We start from the raw sequence: 19,900 nt of genomic DNA, 5'->3' as shown, positions 1-19,900 counted from the left end.
GCTGATTTTAAAATACAGTGATTTGTTTTCACATTTTCTTAACTGTCCTAAAACTATGTCTATGAATACTAATTTTAGACTAAAAAACAGAGTTTGGATTTTTAAACTTACAGATTTTTATACTAAAAAATAATTTTTTGTTCCACTCCCTCACACTGCCAAAGTAATAAGTGGTTGAATGATGTAAACTACTTCTTAACATTATTCAATGCAAAGAATAAATAAAAAGCTAAACCTGCTACAAAACAAACATGGCCCTCTAATAGCCAGCATCCCAGAGTCAAAATAAATTTAATTTCTTTGAATTATTTGCACCATTGTGCCTTTCCTACTATAAACTAAACTAGGAACTAAACATGCACACGGAAGCAATATAATTTTATACAAGCTAGAAAAAGTGTGGGCAATCCTCACCCAGCAGGGTTGAAGTTTACTATATTATTTTGTCCAGTTCTGGATTTTCTATACCAATAAGAATGTGATATGAGTTATAAGAGGACTTAAAAGCCACCAAAGTGGAAGAAGAAAAAAATCAAACAGAAAAAATTCTTTAACTGAAGGACTGATTTATGGAGGATGGTGAATGGTTGCTGGTCTGAGCTTCCCATTGATTCTAGTACCTCTGCTCTGACATCAATCAAGCATTATCCAAACCTAGCAAAAAAATCCAGAAAAACAAGACAAAAAAACAAATATCCTCTGCCCTAGGACAAGAGGTCGCCTGTTGTTTCCCTGTTCACCATGACCACTCTTGTTGACATTCTCTGCTTCCAAACCCCACACTTTAACTGTCTATACTTACGAGATGTGCCTACGATCTGTCTGTCTGATTGAGGGCCTAAATGGACATTGGAGACCCAATGACTCTTCCATGTTCCATCTGTGCCTGCCTGACCCTCCACTGCTACTCCTAGGTCTATGGGGGCTATTTAAGTAGACAGGAGGTAAGAGAAAGTGAGGCAACATCAACTACAACTTTGGCTTTCGAACCATCCTGACCACAATGCACAGTAATAAAAAATATTACCTTAAATCATGACCCAGTATACACATCATAAAAATATAACTAAACAAGTTATGTGACACAGTACTTAACATGTAGATCACTGACATTTTTCTCAACGTGAAGACCCTGAACTAGAAGAAACCACAAGAGATGAGTTTTATTCAAGTAGTCTGAAAGGCACTAAACATTCAAAATATATAAATACTGTGATACAGTATACTAAAAACACTATAATTATGCGAAGTCCTTGAACTAACTTGTTTTTTTTCTTTTTGTGAGGAAGATCAGCCGGCAGCTAACATCCCATGCCAATCCTCCTCTTTTTGCTGAGCAAGATTGGCCCTGGGCTAACACCCGTGCCCATCTTCCTCTACTTTAGATGGGACGCCGCCACAGCATGACAAGCGGTGCATCGGTGCGCGACGGGGATCCGAACCTGCGAACCCCGGGCCACCGAAGCGGAGCGCGTGCACTTAACCACTACGCCCCTGAACTAACTTTTTGAATTAAGTTTTTTTAAACAAAGAACAAGAAGGAAATAATTCTTATAAATTATATACAAACTTTTCAAATAAGATATCCCCAGGCAGTTGCAATGTATTTCATCCTATTAAAATAAAATCAACTAGCCTTAAATTTTCATCATCTCATTCATTAAGGCTTATTTTATGTAGAATAACCATCCCTAGAAGTTTGGCTATCTTAGAAAATAGGCTCCTAAAATAATCACTCAACTTCCCTGTTAGAGGCTAATCACCTGTTGCTTAAGAATTAACAGAGGGATGATGCTTGGCAACCAAAATAAGCAAGTGAGAAAAGAAATACCTGGTGAAGATGTCTTAAAAAAGAGGAGGTAGAATTGAAGAAGAAATAAATATAAAAGGAAAGTGTAACAAAACATACACTTTGCAAGTCCAAAACATACTACAAATATAAGCTTGTAACCAAATAATGGGGTAAAAAGTGAAAGACTAGCTAACAGTCTATGTTGGGATTGCCAATGTAAGCATATTCTCATCAATTAATGAATTTTATAGTTATGGATATGCTCCATCAGTGAATATTTAGTATTCAGTTTAAACAGTTCTTGAATGAGACCTGACAAACAATAATGGTTCTGTGGTCCAGTTTCGAAGCTACACAGTGATGGAAGTATTTCTTTGCTTAAAAGTGGAGAGTAGAGGGGTTGGCACACATGCATCAGCCAGCGCTCATGCCCACTAACTGGTGACCAAGCTAGGAGCAGTGGTAAAGGTAAAATGGGGATCTGCTGCTTATCTCCAAGGATTTGTGCATGGCCCCAAAGAGAAACTGTAATATAATGATGGACGGATTCCACCATAATAAAGCATCACAGCTTACACACTTTTTACAAAACACCTTCCAATATATTATATTCACTGATAAGCATTTTCACATATCTCATTTGATGTAGTTTTACTTATTTAATATTTGATTGTAACTGAGAGTCAGGGAAGTAACTGACTTGTCAAGTCACAAACGTCACCTAATTTCCCAAGACAGGCCTCTAAGTGTTCTGCCTCTAAATCCAATCTCAGGCACCATTCTACCTTGTACCTGAGGAAGCTGGTACAAGTCAGTGTAGCTGACTAAGTGGGGATCTGATAAGAGCCTTTTTTCAAACCTACAGGAAACCTGGAAGGCATGTCCTCTTCTTAGGGAAAGGCTTAGAAAAGGAGGGATTATATGTTTGCTATAATTCTTTCAACTATACCATGAGCCTCAACAATCCATAAACTCAGAAGTTACATAACTTTCCATTATAAACTTCAATCTCCCTTCTTTCCAAGTCTGAGTCCTAATCTTGGTTATACTATTTACTATATATATGACTCTAGGTCACCAATGGAATCCCTCTGGGACTCAATCTCAAATCTATACAAATCTAATACAATAAGCCTTACATGGGATAGCTATGAGGTCTGAGGGAAATAATGTATTTGATGGAGTAGATTAAGCCAGAAGCAGAGTTTTGAGGGAGCAGAAGGCCAATTTGGACCGAGGAGCTGTGTTAGGACAGTTTTCTTGTCTTTCTAAGACTACGTACTACTTTTCGTTTCATATTTCCATTCAAACAAAGGAGACACAAAACGCAAGTCCCCAAGGGGAGGATTGAGCTAGTAATTTGGTGGTTGGCAGCCAAAATACTATAGGATTAGCCAAAGCTTCCTAGGTTTAGAACAGGGCTCACTGAAAATTCTGGTATTTTTGAGGTTCCATAAAATAAATGCTGTGATAATTCAGAGGGAGAGGATAGCATTTAAACTATGGGCCTAGACAAGAGTCAGTAACAGTCTGAAGTCTAAGGGCCAGAAGATCCACACAAGTGTTATACACTATAAATATATTCCTCTTTTCAAAGTAAAGGTAAAATGAAATTGTGCTCTTATCTTAGAACAACAAAGTTCTTTTTTATTTAAACAAGTTTTAAAATTTTTTTATTTAAACAAGTTCTTTTTTATTTAAGCTACAAAACTGTATTGGCACTCTTCACCACAAGATGTCACTATTCCCCAAGAGCAACATGACAAAGGGCTTTTAACTTTTATGATCAGTATCTTACCTTAATATCTTTTAGAGATACAAACTTCTCGATACCTAATTCAATCATATCCAGCACATGGTAGTCATACATACGACCTAGAAAGAAAATACATTTTCTTTTAAGCATTTATTTTTCTCAAACAGCCGCCTTATATGTACCCATTTATTGGCATGTTCAAAATGTTTCAATATCTGCCTCTTTTCTTTCTCCTTATACCCTCCAAACATGTCCTCCCTTTCTTAAGTTTTCAACCCTACCTAGAAGAGATTGTTGTGATCTTGGCCCTGGAAAGGATGTTAGAGATCACTAGCCAAACTCTCTTCTTTTACAGAAGAGTAAATGAAGCCCCACAGAGGGTAAAGGGCTTGCCTAAGCTAATGAGCATGTCAGACCAAGTCTCAATACACCCAGGCAAGGATTCTTTCTCAAATTTATTCATTAAACAGATATTTACAGGAAAGAGTTAAGTTATGTGGGTAGGTATGCCACTTTGTTTTTTTCTAACTCTAATACTGATTCAGGATATATATGTTTTATATTAGAAAAATATCTACAACTTGAGGTAGGGCAATCTTTACATGCCCATTTTTTATCTGCAGAGTGGTAGACAAAAAATTTTATTCAAACTCACAAGGGCAAAAAAAACTAGCTTAGAGCTTACTGGTTATTCCTGAATCCTCAAGACCATCAATTAATCTGAGTCACAGAGCTGACTCTATAAATCAAAGTATTAAAACATAAATGATACTTACCTATTACTAGATTATTTGGCCGCTTCTTATTATGGGAGCCAAACATGAATAAAGAACAGTCTGACTTCTTTGAAAAGAATTCCTGTAAAACCAAAGAAATTCCATCCAATCAATGCATAAATATATGAACCTTAGGAATTATACCTCTGAACTAAAAAAAAAAGTATATCAGTGTTTTTCACTGGAAGTTAATGAAGACTTAACGAACCAGATAGGAATAAACAGAGGAAAAGGACTTTATTTCCAACTTTTTACTTCAAGTTTTCTGATTTGGGGTACCTACAAAAAAGATGTAAGTTCAAGACTAAAAATATGTGAAAACTATTAGGTTAATAAATAAAATGAGACCATTTATTTTCAGCTGTGCAGTTATTCTGGAATTGTACAATAACTACTTCATTTGCTGAACAAATGCCTTTACTCATGGGACATCACTGATATCATCAATGGCACATCTTAGTATGCATTTAAAACACACATGAATACACAGGAGACCTACACGAATTAATCAAAATGGTGTTTTTGGATGTTTATAATTGGACTCATGAATTTACAATGCATATAGCAACTTTTCATTGCAAACCTCATACACGCAGCAATCTTGCCCTAGAAGCTCCATGCCACCCCAGCTGTGACTAGTTCCATGTTGCATAGCCAGCAAGGACTGTCTGACAGATCTATGATGTTCCTACTGGTAAGAGATACCTTCTCCATTTGGCTCTCAAAAGTGTTGACTTCCATTACAGATTTGAGAGAAGTGGAAATACAGTTATGGAAGTTCCAATTCTAGACGGCTCATGTTAATCTGAGGCCTGCACTCTCTACATCTCACATACTTTGATTCAGTTTATTGAGATTCCCAATCTCAACACAAAAATTAGAGTCAACACGTTCTAGTCTAGTCCTAGTTGGAAAAGCTTCGTAAACTAATAACAAAAAATTAAACAACAGATGAAACAACCATAATCCTCAACTTTTCTTTACTGGTTACAAGAATCCATGAGGTGTGGGCCCCTAGTTTGGTTATCATTCATTCCAGTGTTTAAGCAGAAGCAAATGGGCAAACAACTACCCATTTGCCTAGATGCAGAGACAGAAGATGCAAGAATTCTGGCTTTGCCACTTACTATAGGATGTGGCCAACCTTTCTGAGAATTAGTTTTATCATGTGTAACAGGGACAATAATACCTCCTGCAAAAATCTGCAAGGGCCAGGTGAGATGTCTTTTGTGACAGTACCTTATACCATGTCTGGCACAAAGTAGGTGCTCAAAAAATGTTTTTTAAATGTTCAAGTCAATGAAAATGATTTCTTAAAACTTCTTTTTACATTCTTATGACTAATACCCCAAAGCTTTCCATAAAACTACTTTTCACATACATATAGTACTCATCTGTCATTCTTCTTCAAAGTCTTTTTATTTGTTAAAATTCTAGGATAGTCAAATTATCTGCAAAAGGCCAAAAAGTAACTATTCTAGGCTTTTTATATGCTTTTTAAAAAAACCCTTTAAAAATGTAAAAACCATTTTTAACTCGTGGGCCTCACACAAACAGGGATTTGGCCCACAGGTGTATTTGCCAACTCTTGTTCTCAAGCACAGTTCTAAGACTACAGTGTAAGAACTGTGTGATTGGGGGCGGAGGGTCAGGAGGAGGAACTCAACCACATTTCCAACCACTGCTTCCACAGCCATTTTGAGCTCTAGACGTCTAAGATTTATTAATTTCAAGTGTAGGAAAAGCTGTTATATCAACGCTAGATTATAAAAGACGTACAGAATACTACAGATTTTACAACATAACACTGCTACAAAGTGGTTACTTAACTAAAAGCATCATGGTGCCACAAAACAAAACCAGTCCTCAATAAGTGATATATGGAAGAGCTAGAATTCTGGGTGAAGCCCTGTATTTTTACTTTCATGCTCTTCAACAAAGGACTGTGAAAAACTCAAGATTGCAATGAAAGGAATTTTGTAAAAAACTGAATGCCTACTTTGCCAATATTTTTCTTAATATATTATAATTTTCACTGCAGTTAGTTGCCACATTAGGATAAGATGTTCAATTTTAGTCTTCTAATTAATTACTGAGATTCTATTCAGAAAGTTCTTCTTTAAATTCACTAACTGAAAGAAAAAACAAGTAACGTGCTCCTGTCAAGAGAACATAATCACATTCCGATTTTTTTTAAAGCCAATTTAAACAGTTTAAACCACTTATTCCCTTAAGATTTTCTTTAGAAAGAATATCATCACATAATCCAAGTCCATTCATCATTCACCACTGCCTATATATCACCTTTTATCTTCTGATTTCATTCACTAGCCTTTTTTATTTAGTTTTGGTTGCCAATACACTCAAATAGAAATTTGACTAACTCTAGTAAAGTGACTGACAATTGTTAGCAATAATTCAGGTAGTGTTCCTAGTTCTAAAAATATCTGAAGAAAGAAAAGTCAAAGATTTTTAGTTTTTTGGTGAGGAAGATCAGCCCTGAGCTAACATCCGTCGCCAATCCATCTCTTTTTGCTGAGGAAGACTGGCCCTGGGCTAACATCCGTGCCCATCCTCCTCTACTTTATATGGGACGCCGCCACAGCATGGCTTGACAAGCGGTGCGTAGGTGTGCGCCCGGGATCCAAACCTGTGAACCTCAGGCTGGCCACCAAAGCAAAGCGCGCGCACTTAACCACTACGCCACCAGGCCGGCCCCCGAAAAGTCAAATCTTTAAAATCAAACTTGCTTTATAAAATAGATCCATAACAAGCTTCTTTATGATAATTCATTAATTATGTACTTAAAATGTAATTTAATTTTAAAAATTCTATCAATACAGTATTTGCAAGCAGTGAATATACATACTAGTCATAGTGAAATATAAGATCTACATTCATATTTTTGAAAGTATAAAAGTCTTATTTCCCTCCATTTTACATCACAATTCCCTCACAGGATGATTTCTAATTCAAAAAAATCATAAATTAGGAGTACTGCATGAAGTAGTCTGAATAATCATTTATATGCTCTCTTAAATCTGAAAGATCCTTGTACTTACCAATGATGTCTGATCCTCAAATGGTCTTGTAATATTTTTCCTGAGAATATTAAAAAAAGGTGACCCTAATTTTAATAATCTTAATAAGTAATTCACCCATAATAATTAAGTAATATATTAAGTAAATTGCATATTCAGATGATCAAAAAAAGAAGCCAGAAGGATATTCATTGGTTCAAATATTTATTTAGTGCCTATTATGTGCCAGGCACTGTTCTAGGAGCTAGGGACACTATAACACCATGTCAAACAAGATCTGTACTTTCCTGGAGCTTGCATTCCAGTGAAAAATAAACAGATTCAAAAATAATGGTTGTGACAAAAGTAAAATAGGTCATTTTGTTACTGTGAAGAGTGGAAAATGACTATTTGAGCTGAGACCTGATAAATAAGGAGCTAGCCATGGAAAAGTTTTGAGGGTAAGAGTATTCTAGGAAAAGAGAATAAAATAAGCAAAGATTCTGAGACAGAAACAAGCTCAGACTATTCAAGAAACAGAAAGAAGGCAGGTGTCACTGGGGCTTAGTGAGCTAAGGGATAAAAGTGGGGTATGGGTCAAATACGCAGATACAGCCCAGATTATGTTGTGCCTTGTTGGTCAAGGTACGGAATGTAGATATTAGAAGAGCAACAGGAAGCACTGGAGAGTTTTAGGCAGAACAGTGATATGACTGGATTCTAATTTTCTTTTTAAAGGATTGCTCTGCCTGCTATCTGAGAATGAAATGTGGTGCAGCAAGAGTGAAAGGAGTCACTACGGAGCTGTTGCAGAAACCCAGGAGAGAAAGAAAAAAATGATGGATTGAACCAGGAACAGTAGTAGTGGAGATGGAGAAGCAGTGGGTAGAGAAACGTAGAACATGCTATCTTTCATGCAAAAGGAAGAGAAATAAGAATGTATATTTTTGGGCCGGCCCTGTGGCTTGGTGGTTAAGTGCGTGCGCTGCGATGCTGGTGGCCCGGGTTCGGATCCCGGGTGCTCATCGAGGCACCACTTCTCCATTCATCCTGAGGCCGAGTCCCACATACAGCAACTAGAAGGATGTGCAGCTATGACACACAACTATCCACTGGGGCATTGGGGGGAAAAATAAAATAAATAAAATCTTTAAAAAAAAAAAAAAAAAAAAAAAAAGAATGTATATTTTTATTTGCTTAAATATGCATAAAGAAATTCTGTATATATAAGAAACTAATGGTGGTGGTTATTCTGGGAAGAATGTGTGTTTATATTCTCACTGTATAATTTCTGATTTTAAATCATTGTAAATAAAGTATCTATAAAATAATTCATCATTTTTAAGAATTTAAAGAAAAAGAGAATCATAAACAACATGATCTCAATTTTGTTTAAAAGAATAAAACAGATGTATAGATATAAAAAATATACTGGGAAAAAATATGTCAAAATATACACAGTGCTTATCTATGAGTGAGTATTTACTGCTTTAAGCACTACCCCAATTATCTAAGATAAATATATATTACTTTTATCAGAAAAGAAAAAGTATTTTAAAAAATTATTACAAGCCAAACAAACCAGGAAAAATTATTGCAACATTTATGATTAATAGCTAACAGCAATTTACAAATAAGCTAACATGACATGTTGGAAACATGAAAAATGCAAGTTAAACAAAATATCATTTTCATTTCTTAATTTAAAAAAATAAACCAAAAGTAGGTAAAGAGTCATTAAACCTGTATATTGCACTTTGCCAAACTTTTCAAAAAGCATTATCGTTAATATCTTATATTAGGCATGAAGCTATACCCAGTAATGGTGGAAACAGAAGGACACCATTAGAACACCACAGTAATCACTGTTATAGACAAGATGCCACCACTTAACAAAATGAAAAATAAAAATCATATGATCACCTCAATAGATACAGAGAAATCATCTGACAAGATACAGGATCCATTTATGATAAAAATTGAATAAAATGAGTATAGGGGCCAGCCAAGTGGCATAGTGGTTAAGTTTGGCATGCTCTGCTTCAGTGGCGTGGGTTCGCGGGTTCGGATCCTGGGCGCAGACCTACACCACTCGTCAAGCCATGCTGTGGCAGTGACCCGCACGCAAAATAGAGGAAAGATTGGCATAGATGTTAGCTCAAGCCCAGTCTTCTTCAAGCAAAAAGAGGAAGATTGGCAACAGATGTTAGCTCAGGGCCAATCTCCCTCACCAAAAAAAATTAAAAATAAACAAATAAATAAATAATGAATATAGAAGGAAAGTACCTCAACATAATAAACGTCATATATGACAAAGCCACAGCTAATATCATACTCAATGGAGAAAAACTGAAAGCTATCCCTTTCAAAACAGGAACCAGACAAGGATGCCCACTTTTACCACTCTTATTTAACATAATGTTGGAAGTCCTAGCCAGAGCAATCAGGCAAGAAAAAGAAACAAAAGGGATCCAAATTGGAAAGGAAGAAGTGAAACTGTCACTATTTGCAGATGACATGATTTTACATATAGAAAACCCTAAAGAATCCACCAAAAAACTTTTAGAAATAATAAATGAATACAGTAAAGTTGCAGGGTACAAAATAAACGAAAATCAGTTGCATTTTTATACACTAACAACAAAGTAGCAGAAAGAGAAATTAAGAATACAATCCCATTTATAATTGCAGCAAAAAGAATAAAATACCTAGGAATAAATTTAACCAAAGAGCTGAAAGACCCGTACACTGAAAACTATAAAACACTGTTGAAAGAAACTGAAGAAGCCACAAATAAATGGAAAGATATTCCATGCTCTTGGATCGGAAGAATTAACATAGCTAAAACGTCCATACTTCCTAAAGCAATCTACAGATTCAATTCAACCCCTATCAAAATTCCAACATTTTTCACAAAAATAGAACAAAGAATCCTAAAATTTATACGGAACAAGAACAGACCCCATATAGCTAAAGGAATCGTGAGAAAAAAGAACAAAGCTGGAGGTATCACACTCCCTGATTTCAAAACATACTACAATGCTATAGTAATCAGAACAGCATAGTACTGACACAAAAGACACAGATCAATAGAACAGAATCAAGAGCCCAGAAATAAACCTACACATCTATGGACAGCTAATTTTTGACAAGGGAGCCAAGAACATACAATGGGGAAAGGAAAGTCTCTTCAATAAATGGTGCTGGGAAAACTACTGGACAGCCACATGCAAAAGAATGAAAGTAGAACATTATCTTACACTATACACAAAAATTAACTCAAAATGGATTAAAGACTTGAATGTAAGACCTGAAACCATAAAACTTCTAGAAGAAAACATAGGCAGTAAGCTCTTTGACATTGGTCGTAGCAACAACCGGTATTTTCAAACACCATGTCTGACTAGGCAAGGGAAACAAAAGAAAAAATAAACAAATGGGACTATATCAAACTAAAAAGCTTCTGTACAGCAAAGGAAACCATCAACAAAATGAAAAGACCACCTAACAACTGGGAGAAGATATTTGCAAACTATATATATGATAAGGGGTTAATATCCAAAATATATAAAGAATTCATACAGCTCAACAACAAAAAAACTAACAACCCAACTAAAAAACGGGCAAAAGATCTGAAAAGACATTTCTCCAAAGAAGATATACACATGGCCGAAGATATACACATGGCCAACAGGCACAGGAAAAGATGTTCAACATCTTTTAGGGAAATGCAAATCAAAACTACAATGAGATATCACCTCACACCTGTCAAAATGGGCTATAATTAACAAGACAAGAAATAACAAGTGTTGAAGAGGATGTGGAGAGAAGGGAACTCTCCTGGTGGGAGTGCAAACTGGTGCAGCCACTATGGAAAACACTATGGAGATTTCTCAAAAAATTAAGAATAGAACTACCATACGATCCAGCTATTCCGCTGCTAGATATTTATCCAAAGAATATGAAAACATGAATGCGTCAAGATACACAGACCCCTATGTTCACTGCAGTATTACTCACAACAGCCAAGACTCGGAAGCAACCTACGTGCCCATCAAGGGACGAATGGATAAAGAAGATGTGGTATGTATACACAATGGAATACCACTCAGCCATAAAAAAGATGAAACCTTGCCATTTGCGACAACATGGATGGACCTTGAGGGTGTTATGCTAAGTGAAATAAGTCAGAAAGTCAAATACCGTATGACCTCACTCATAAATAGAAGGTAAAAACAACAAAAAACAAACACATAGAGACAGAGATTGGATTAGTGGGTATCAGAGGAGAAGAGGGGAAGGTGAAGGGCAACAGGGGTGTTCAGGCACATGTATATGGTGACAGATGGTAATTAGTCTTTGGGCGATGAACATGATGTAATCAACACAGAAATCGAAATATAATGATGTACACCTGAAATTTATATGTTATAAACCAGTTACTTCAATTAAAAAAAGACAAGATCCACAATGGATGCTAAAAATAAGCAAAAGTTTGAAGAGAAAGAAGATTTGCATAGTCTCAAAGTATCTCCTCCAAACGTTTGTTAATTACAAAGGGAAAAATAGTAACCTTATAGTTAACTTAATAGTTAATAAGTTATAGTAGTTATTAAGTTAATAACTTAATAGTAACTAAAAAAAGTAACCACTTTGACTAAGGTTAACACCACCAGTGTAAGACATCATATACCGCGTTATGATTTATTGAGAAAAATACATCACTTTGGGGTATTCTTGTCAAAAATGCAGAACTTCAATCTATTCATGAGAAACTCAGGACAATCCAAACTGAAAGATATTTTACAAAGTAACTAGCAAGTACACTTCAAAAGTGACAAGGTCTCCAAAGATGAGCAACTGTCACAAATTGGAGGAGACATGACAACTAAATGCAATGTGGGATCCAGGAGAGAAAAAGAATATTAGTGAAAAACTGGTACAAACCAAAATCAAGTCTGTAGTTAACATAACGGTACCAATGTTACTTTCTTACTTTTCATAATTGTACTATAGTTATGCGAGATGTTACATTAGGAGAAGTTAAGTGAAGGGTATATGGGAACTCTACCATTTTTGCAGCTTTTCTGTAAGTAAAATATAAGTATACAAATATACATATTTTATTTCAAAAAATATATATATATGCCATGATTACAACTATGTAAGAATATTCAATACAAATGAAAAAACAGACTGAAGGAAATAAATTAAAAATGTATGTAAGGGGGGGCCGGCTCCGTGGCTTAGCGGTTAAGTGCGCACGCTCCACTACTGGCGGCCCGGGTTCCGATCCCAGGCGCGCACCCGTGCACCACTCCTCCGGCCATGCTGAGGCTGCGTCCCACATACAGCAACTAGATGGATGCACAACTATGACATACAACTATCTACCGGGGCTTTGGGAAGAAAAAGGGAGAAAAAGTAGGAGGATTGGCAATAGATGTTAGCTCAAGGCGGGTCTTCCTCAGCAAAAAGAGGAGGATTGGGATGGATGTTAGCTCAGGGCTGATCTTCCTCACAAAAAAAAAAAAAAATGTATGTGAGGAACCATAGTTTGTTTTGTTTTGTTTTGTTGTTGTTGTTGAGGAAGATTCACCCTGAGCTCGCATCTGTTGCCAATCTTCATCTTTTTACTCGAGAAAGAATCGCCCTGAGCTAACATCTGTGCCAATCTTCCACCATTTTGTATGTGTGTCCCTGTCTAGACATACGTACAGCCATGTTTGGCCGTTCCATTGACCTATAGCCACCAGCACACAAAGAAATATAAAGCTGCTTTCTGTGTGGTGGGAACTGGCCTTTCTCCCACCGAGAGAGTTGCAAGTTGTAACATTTCAAGGCTCTTTGGGTGTCATAGCGCGGGACGGACTGGCCATCTGTGCCAGGCTGGGACGATAACTAGAGAGAACAACGCATGTACACAACTACTGGGCTGGGACGATAGCCAGGGGGCTCAGTACGCCACTGATAACCATTTGTGCATGAAAACACTAAATGCTTGCTCTGCAAACTCTGTAACTGCTTACTCTGAAAATTACTGATGGTATAAAAACTGCTGGAAACTGAGCCCTGGTGAGAGTTCCACCTGTGGAAGGGACGCCTTGCCCAGGACGTGTGATCCTTGCCCAGCCGTGTCGATTGACAGGACTCTCCCGGCAGTGGGGTGTGGATGTTGTGAGTAATTGATTTGATGTGAAGTAATTGATTTATTGTGAAGTAATTGATCTGATGTGTTCTCTTTTCGGTCAACCTGGTGTTTGTCTTTCCGGTTGATTTGTGTCATTTCTCTTCAGTTGATGTGGGTGTTTTCCCTTTCCAGTCGAGCTGATGTTTTTCCCTCTTAATATCTGACCTATTCTGTTGCAGACTATAGCCCTTACTATCCTCTATATAATAAAATATACCTTCAATCCATTTGTTTGGAGTGGAAAGTTGCTTTTACGTCTCCGATCGAATCCCCCAAACCTCTCATAACAGTCACCACCACAGCATGGCTGACGAGTGGTGTAGGTCCATGTCTGGGATCCAAACCCTCGAACCCACGCCACCAAACCGCAGTGTGCCGAACTTAACCCCTATGCCATGGGGCCAGCTCCTATAGTGTTTTTTAAAAAAAAAGTTTCCTAAATCTTCCATAAAATGGTTGGCTGTTACTTTTATAATGGAACAATATAATTTAAAGTAAAGTAAAAGAAGTCATGACTTACTTTTTATACAGAACGCCATATGGTTTTTTCAGTGCATGCTGTAAAACATAATTTATAGATTTCAAAACAAAACACATTCTAAAAAGCAGAGATAAAAATAAAGCATTATAATAATCATTATACAAGATTATCCTGGTCCTTGAATCCTATTCTGATGTCTTCTGCTTGGCTCCCTTTAGATCACTTACAACAACGTGCAACACATGCTTAACATTCTAACCTAGACTGGATTTTCTTTTTTTTGCTGAGGAAGATTCACCCTTCACTCACATCTGTTGTCAATCTTCCTCTTTCTTTTTTTTTTTTGCTTGAGAAAGATCAGCACTGAGCTAACATCTGTGCCAATATTCCTTTATTTTTTGTATGTGGGATGCTGCCACAGAATGGCTGGTGAGTGATGTAGGTCCACACCTGGTATCCAAACCAGCGAACTCGGTCTGCCAAAGCGGAGCACAAGGAACTTTAACCACTTAGCCACAGGGCCGGCCCCATGGACTTTCTTAATTAAAGGTTTCTATGTCCTGGGCCGGCCCCGTGGCTTAGCGGTTAAGTGCGTGAGCTCCGCTGCTGGCGGCCTGGGGTTCGGATCCCGGGCGCGCACCGACACAGCGCTTCTCCGGCCATGCTGAGGCCGCTTCCCACATACAGCAACTAGAAGGATGTGCAGCTGTGACATACAACTATCTATTGGGGCTTTGGGGGGAAAATAAATAAATAAAATCTTTAAAAAAAAAAAGGTTTCTATGTCCTTTCAAGAGGCTATCCAACTTAAATGATTTCCTTCATTGATTTAAACTCTACCTATTCCCTTCTTTCCAGGCAAACAATTTGAGAGTAGAAAGTAGAGCAGAAGAAAACAGAAAAAATAAATCCTATAAGGAAAGGCTGACAGAATTGAAATGTTGTCTGGAGATAACAGAACTGAGAAACAGTCACAAAGATGACAATCAGATTACTAGCCAGAAACACAGCCCTTTAAAAAAATTCGGGTTATTCAACCCTCTTTTCATTTTTTTCCTACTTCTTTCCACCCATCCACTAATAATCACTTATCACCTGTATGGTCCTATGCTCTACCATAGGAAATAACAAAGATCTAAGGCATTACCTTGCATTAGAGAAAGGGGTAAATGAGGGAAACAACGAAAAATAAGGTGAGATGATCATTCATCAACTATCAGAGCTGGTGAACAAAGGAAATTCACCAGGAAAATCTATCCTTTTATTTTTATTTTTATTTTTTTTAAGATTTTATTTATTTTATTTTTCCCCCCAAAGCCCCAGTAGATAGTTGTATGTCATAGCTGCACATCCTTCTAGTTGCTATATGTGGGACTCGGCCTCAGGATGGACGGAGAAGTGGTGCCTCGATGCGCACCCGGGATCCGAACCCGGGCCACCAGCATTGCAGCACACGCACTTAACCACCAAGCCACAGGGCCGGGCCGGAAAATCTATCTTTTTAAATACTAAAACTTTTGATGACTCTTGACCAAATGTTTCCCTGCCTCAGTGTAATGAATTACTACTTTGTTGACAACTCAGAGTCATCAATATGAGTGTTAACTATTGTAATAATCCGTAATATTGTGCTGCTCTCAGAGGACAGGGGCAGTATTCCAACAATATAATGACATTCAGACAAACATATCAAAAAGGATGAGACCATTTAGACACTGATAGCTGAATTGACCATCACATAGGGAGTTTAGTCAAGTTTAAAAATCTACTCAGGGGCCGGACCCGTGGCTTAGTGGTTAAGTGCGCGCGCTCTGCTACTGGCGGCCCGGGGTTCCGATCCCGGGCGCGCACCGACGCGCCACTTGTCTAGCCATGCTGTATGTCCCACATACAGCAACTAGAAGGGTGTGCAACTATGACGTACAACTATCTACTGGGGCTTTGGGGAGAAAAAGGGAAAAAAAAGGAGGTGAATTGGCAATAGATGTTAGCTCAGGGCCAATCTTCCTCAGCAAAAAGAGGAGAATTGGCATGGATGTTAGCTTAGGACTGATCTTCCTCACTAAAAAAAAAAAAATAAAGCATTTAAAAATCTATTCAATTACTTAGTTGATTTAACTCAAAGAATCTATCTGCTGTACTCAAGGCCTAAATATTCAACTATCTACTAGATAACTCCACAGACTATGCCTTTCATTCACTGATTAAATATTTATTGAGCACTTACTATGTGCCAGACACTGGGCTAGACACCAGGCTACAGAGGTAGAAAAAAACAGAGCTTTTATCTTCTTCACTTAAATTACATGTCCTAAACTGAACACATCACCTTTCCTCCAAACCTGCTCCACCTGATATTTTCTCTAATTGGCATTGTCACTCATCAGGCATCCAAGCCAGAATCCTGGTAAGTAATACTTCTTACTCCTGCCCAACTCTTCTACCCTCAACATCTATTCTCTCTGGTCATCTCTCATGTTCACTGCCACCAGACTCCAGATGCTCTGTACTGGCTGACAGCAATGGCTTAATTAGTTTCCTTCATTTGCTCTCAACCCTGTCTAGTCAAACCAATTAAAAGGATTGATTATATCTCTCACTTCAGATCTTTCAATGCTTCCTCAGAGCCTTCAGAATACAGCTCAAGCTCCATGTTACTGTCTGATCCCTGCCTGTTCTGGCTTCATCTAGCCCACTCTCCTTTAGCCATCCCCAATTATATGCAGTTCCCCAAATGCATCATGCTCCTTCACAGCCCCTTCTCCATAGCTTTTTCCTCAGCCTTGGAAGCCCTTCTCTTCCTCCTCCTCTCTCCCTTCTTGCTCCAACTGCTCCTTCAAAAGGAAGCTTGTGTCATCTCTGGGGAGCCCATCCTGTGTGTGGCTACCCCTATGGGATTTTAACTCTGCCTCCCATCCTACTCTGTGCATGCCTCCAGCACAGCACTTAATTCACAATGCTATAACTTTTTACTTGTCTGTCTCCCTCACTAAGCTCACTGAAGGGAGAGACTGCATCTTATCTAACTGTTAATCCCGAGCACCTAGCACAGTAACTGGTGTTGGTGAAGGAATAAATATATACAGTAATATGCAGTTATTTCACTTTACAAATTAGATATGTGCCTTAAATGTGACTAAACCAAATTCCATAATTGGAAACAGTTGAAATTTACTAAGGGAACTAGTTGCTTTAAGGAAAACCAGCAGTCAGTGCCTTGGCAAGGCAAATAACCTCCAACTTTAGTTTTTCTCTAAAGCTGGCAGCTCATAAGGTAAAGCAAACTTATCTATGTATTTCTCCAGCAATGCAAACTAGTATGCTGAACATTTCCTAAAATGATTTCAATACCATTTAAAAAATAAGTATATATACGTACCACATCTCTAAGTACTTGTGTCACTGTTAAATTTGCATTTCCCCCTTTAATCAGCATGGCATTTTTAACATTTTCATTGAGTTTCGGTTCTCTCTTCTCAAGGAATCTCTTGGCCCTTTTCGTTTTGGGCTTTCTGTTCAGAAAATAACAATTCATAACAACTTAAAACGTTTTCCTCACATTACAAAACCGTGACTTGACTAATGTGCAAAATCTTAAAAATCAACAGAGACATTATATAACATTTATCAGTTAGGATTCCACCATTAAACAAAATCTCACTTTTTAGGGAGATAATCAGTAAAGGACAATCAGTTATTACTGTTAAATAAGTGCTAATTTTATTAGCTTTTAGTTTTTCAAGAGGACTTGCATTTTGATATTCCCAGCATTCTTTCATTACTGCTTTTTTTCTAAATCTTTTTTTATTAAAAAAAAAAAAGGACTCAAATGAATACTCTTGCTATTTTTACTCCATTATTTTTTCTTCGATCTTAAAGCAATCAAACTGTACCCTGTATCCTAACACAAAGAACTGCACACCAAATGCTCATCAACCTGTGGGCAGTTACTAAACATAGGGAGGCTAACTACCGCTTATCTTTCCTCCAGGTTCAAGACCACAATGCCTCCAAGGAAGTATACACTATCCCACTCCAACATCACTGCTGAGAAGTCAAACATTACTCCACAAAAAGGGAATGATAATGACTGACACTTATTATAGTCGTTCTATTAAGGCTTTACCCTCACCAAGACAAGTACAATTATCTTTATCTTACAGGTGAGGCACCTGAGCCCAGAGAAGTAATCTGCCCGGGGTCATATAGCTTGTAAGTAGGCAAATCTTCAAAATGAGCTAGATTTAAGAATTCATCTAGATCAATTACCCTGCAAAATATGAAGAGAAAACAAATCCATTATTCTGACTTTATGATGTAACAGCAGGAATAGAACGTTTTTATACATTTCTGTTCAGATAAAGGGTTTCACCTCTGCTTCCACTACAATGAGCATGTTGCTTTTCCAACAGTCCTCTGCCATCTACTAAAAGAATTCTTCTTTTTTTTAAATAACTATGACCCTCCCTACTTCTTCCGGTCCTACGGACACTTTGAGAAGAAAAACAGAATATACACACACTTTAGTTTACCATGCATACTTTAAAAATTCCTCTCCAGATAAAATGTCAAGCACATATAAAGCTTCTAATCATTTACTGGTTGATAAAGACATATTATTTATTAAATCAAATCAAGAGATATTTAGCGTCTATATGGCAATTCAAGTGCTATATGCACTATATTCCATGTGGTTTGTTACTTCTCAGTAGCCAGCAACAAATGTAAGTAACACCTTACACGTTTTATTAGCTGTTTGCCCCCAATTAAACTGTAAACTAGTCTTACGGATATTTGCAGTCCTCACATCTAGAGAAATATATAGCAAATGTGCGAAAATATCTGAATTAATGACTAAAGGAATTTGTTGTTTTTGATGACATGTTAACCCAGGTAAATCGCAATAAAACCACAGCAAATAACACCGAGAATATTTAGGAGATTAAAAAATATTTATCGAACGAATTTAAAACAGACATCACATCAACAAACAGTTATCAAGGATAACTCGGAGACGTATACAAGGGGGGGAGAAAAACAAAAAGCAAATGAGCATTTCTACGTGCTGCAGCAAAGGCTTTACACACATTCTCGCAAATAATTCTCACAGTTCCTTGGCTACTATGAACGCGATTTTCGAGTAAACTGAGACTTAGGGAGATTAAATAGCCCAAAGTCACAAAGCTTTAAATGGACGCGCCCGGCCTGTCACCTAGATCTGTCAGACTCCGAGGTCTGTGCTCGTAACCCTCCCTCCACCACCTCCCTCACACTGCTTCAGACAGAAACCAAGACGTTTCTAACTGGCTAGGACAAAAGCAGACAATACCTCTGCGCCACCTCCACCCCGTGGCTCCCACTCTGGGCTTCCCCGCTCTCTGTCTCCCGGGAGGCGGCACGAACCGAAGGAGACCCAGGCTAGTAGGTCGACCGGCCCCGACCCGGCCCGACTGGTAAACGGTGTGAGTAAGGAGAGTGGTACAGGCGGAGCGAGGGGTAGAGGCTACATCACTCCTTCCCGCCACAAGAGCCCCCTCCCCAACCTTCCCCGGGACAGGGAGCCAGCCAACTTACACAACTCTTTCCAAGGCGTCCATCGCGACCGCAGCCCGCACCGAAGCAACACACGTGCACCGCGCAGTCCTGCGAGATACGCCCGTGCCCCGGAACAGGCGGAACCGGAACTTCCTCGTACGTCACTTCCTGGGGCCGCTGCGCCGCGGACCCTTAGAGATGCGAGCGGCCATTTTGGGTGGGGTCGCGCCTTGTTTCCTTCGTTACGCTTTTTTGCCTTGGCTCTCTCCCGAAGTTAACAGTTTAAGTAATACCGCCGCTAGCAGGTTGATGTACATACCCGTATGTGTACCCAGAGTCAGGTTTTCAGG

The 19,900-nt window shown here is 38.2% G+C and overlaps 1 protein-coding gene across 1 annotated transcript in view; it reads right to left on the bottom strand.

Moving 5' to 3' along the window:
- The window catches only part of RPF2 (ribosome production factor 2 homolog), a 34,939-nt gene extending 15,256 nt beyond the window's left edge, over positions 1–19,683 (bottom strand). The window contains exons 1-6 of the mRNA XM_004422216.3: positions 19,590–19,683; positions 17,395–17,527; positions 14,055–14,092; positions 7,387–7,426; positions 4,325–4,406; positions 3,591–3,667 (exon numbers count right to left, since the gene is read on the bottom strand). Coding sequence (XP_004422273.1) covers positions 3,591–3,667; positions 4,325–4,406; positions 7,387–7,426; positions 14,055–14,092; positions 17,395–17,527; positions 19,590–19,612 — 393 coding nt within the window. The 5' untranslated portion in view covers positions 19,613–19,683. The remainder of the gene's footprint in view (positions 1–3,590; positions 3,668–4,324; positions 4,407–7,386; positions 7,427–14,054; positions 14,093–17,394; positions 17,528–19,589) is intronic.
- Positions 19,684–19,900: the final 217 nt, after the last annotated feature.

This window comes from Ceratotherium simum, chromosome 19 (genome assembly GCF_057802395.1).
Source record: "Ceratotherium simum simum isolate JZ-2026a chromosome 19, ASM5780239v1, whole genome shotgun sequence".
NCBI classification, from domain to species: domain Eukaryota; kingdom Metazoa; phylum Chordata; class Mammalia; order Perissodactyla; family Rhinocerotidae; genus Ceratotherium; species Ceratotherium simum.
Note: the sequence above shows the minus strand (reverse complement) of the source record. Positions and strands in the feature narration are given on the sequence as shown.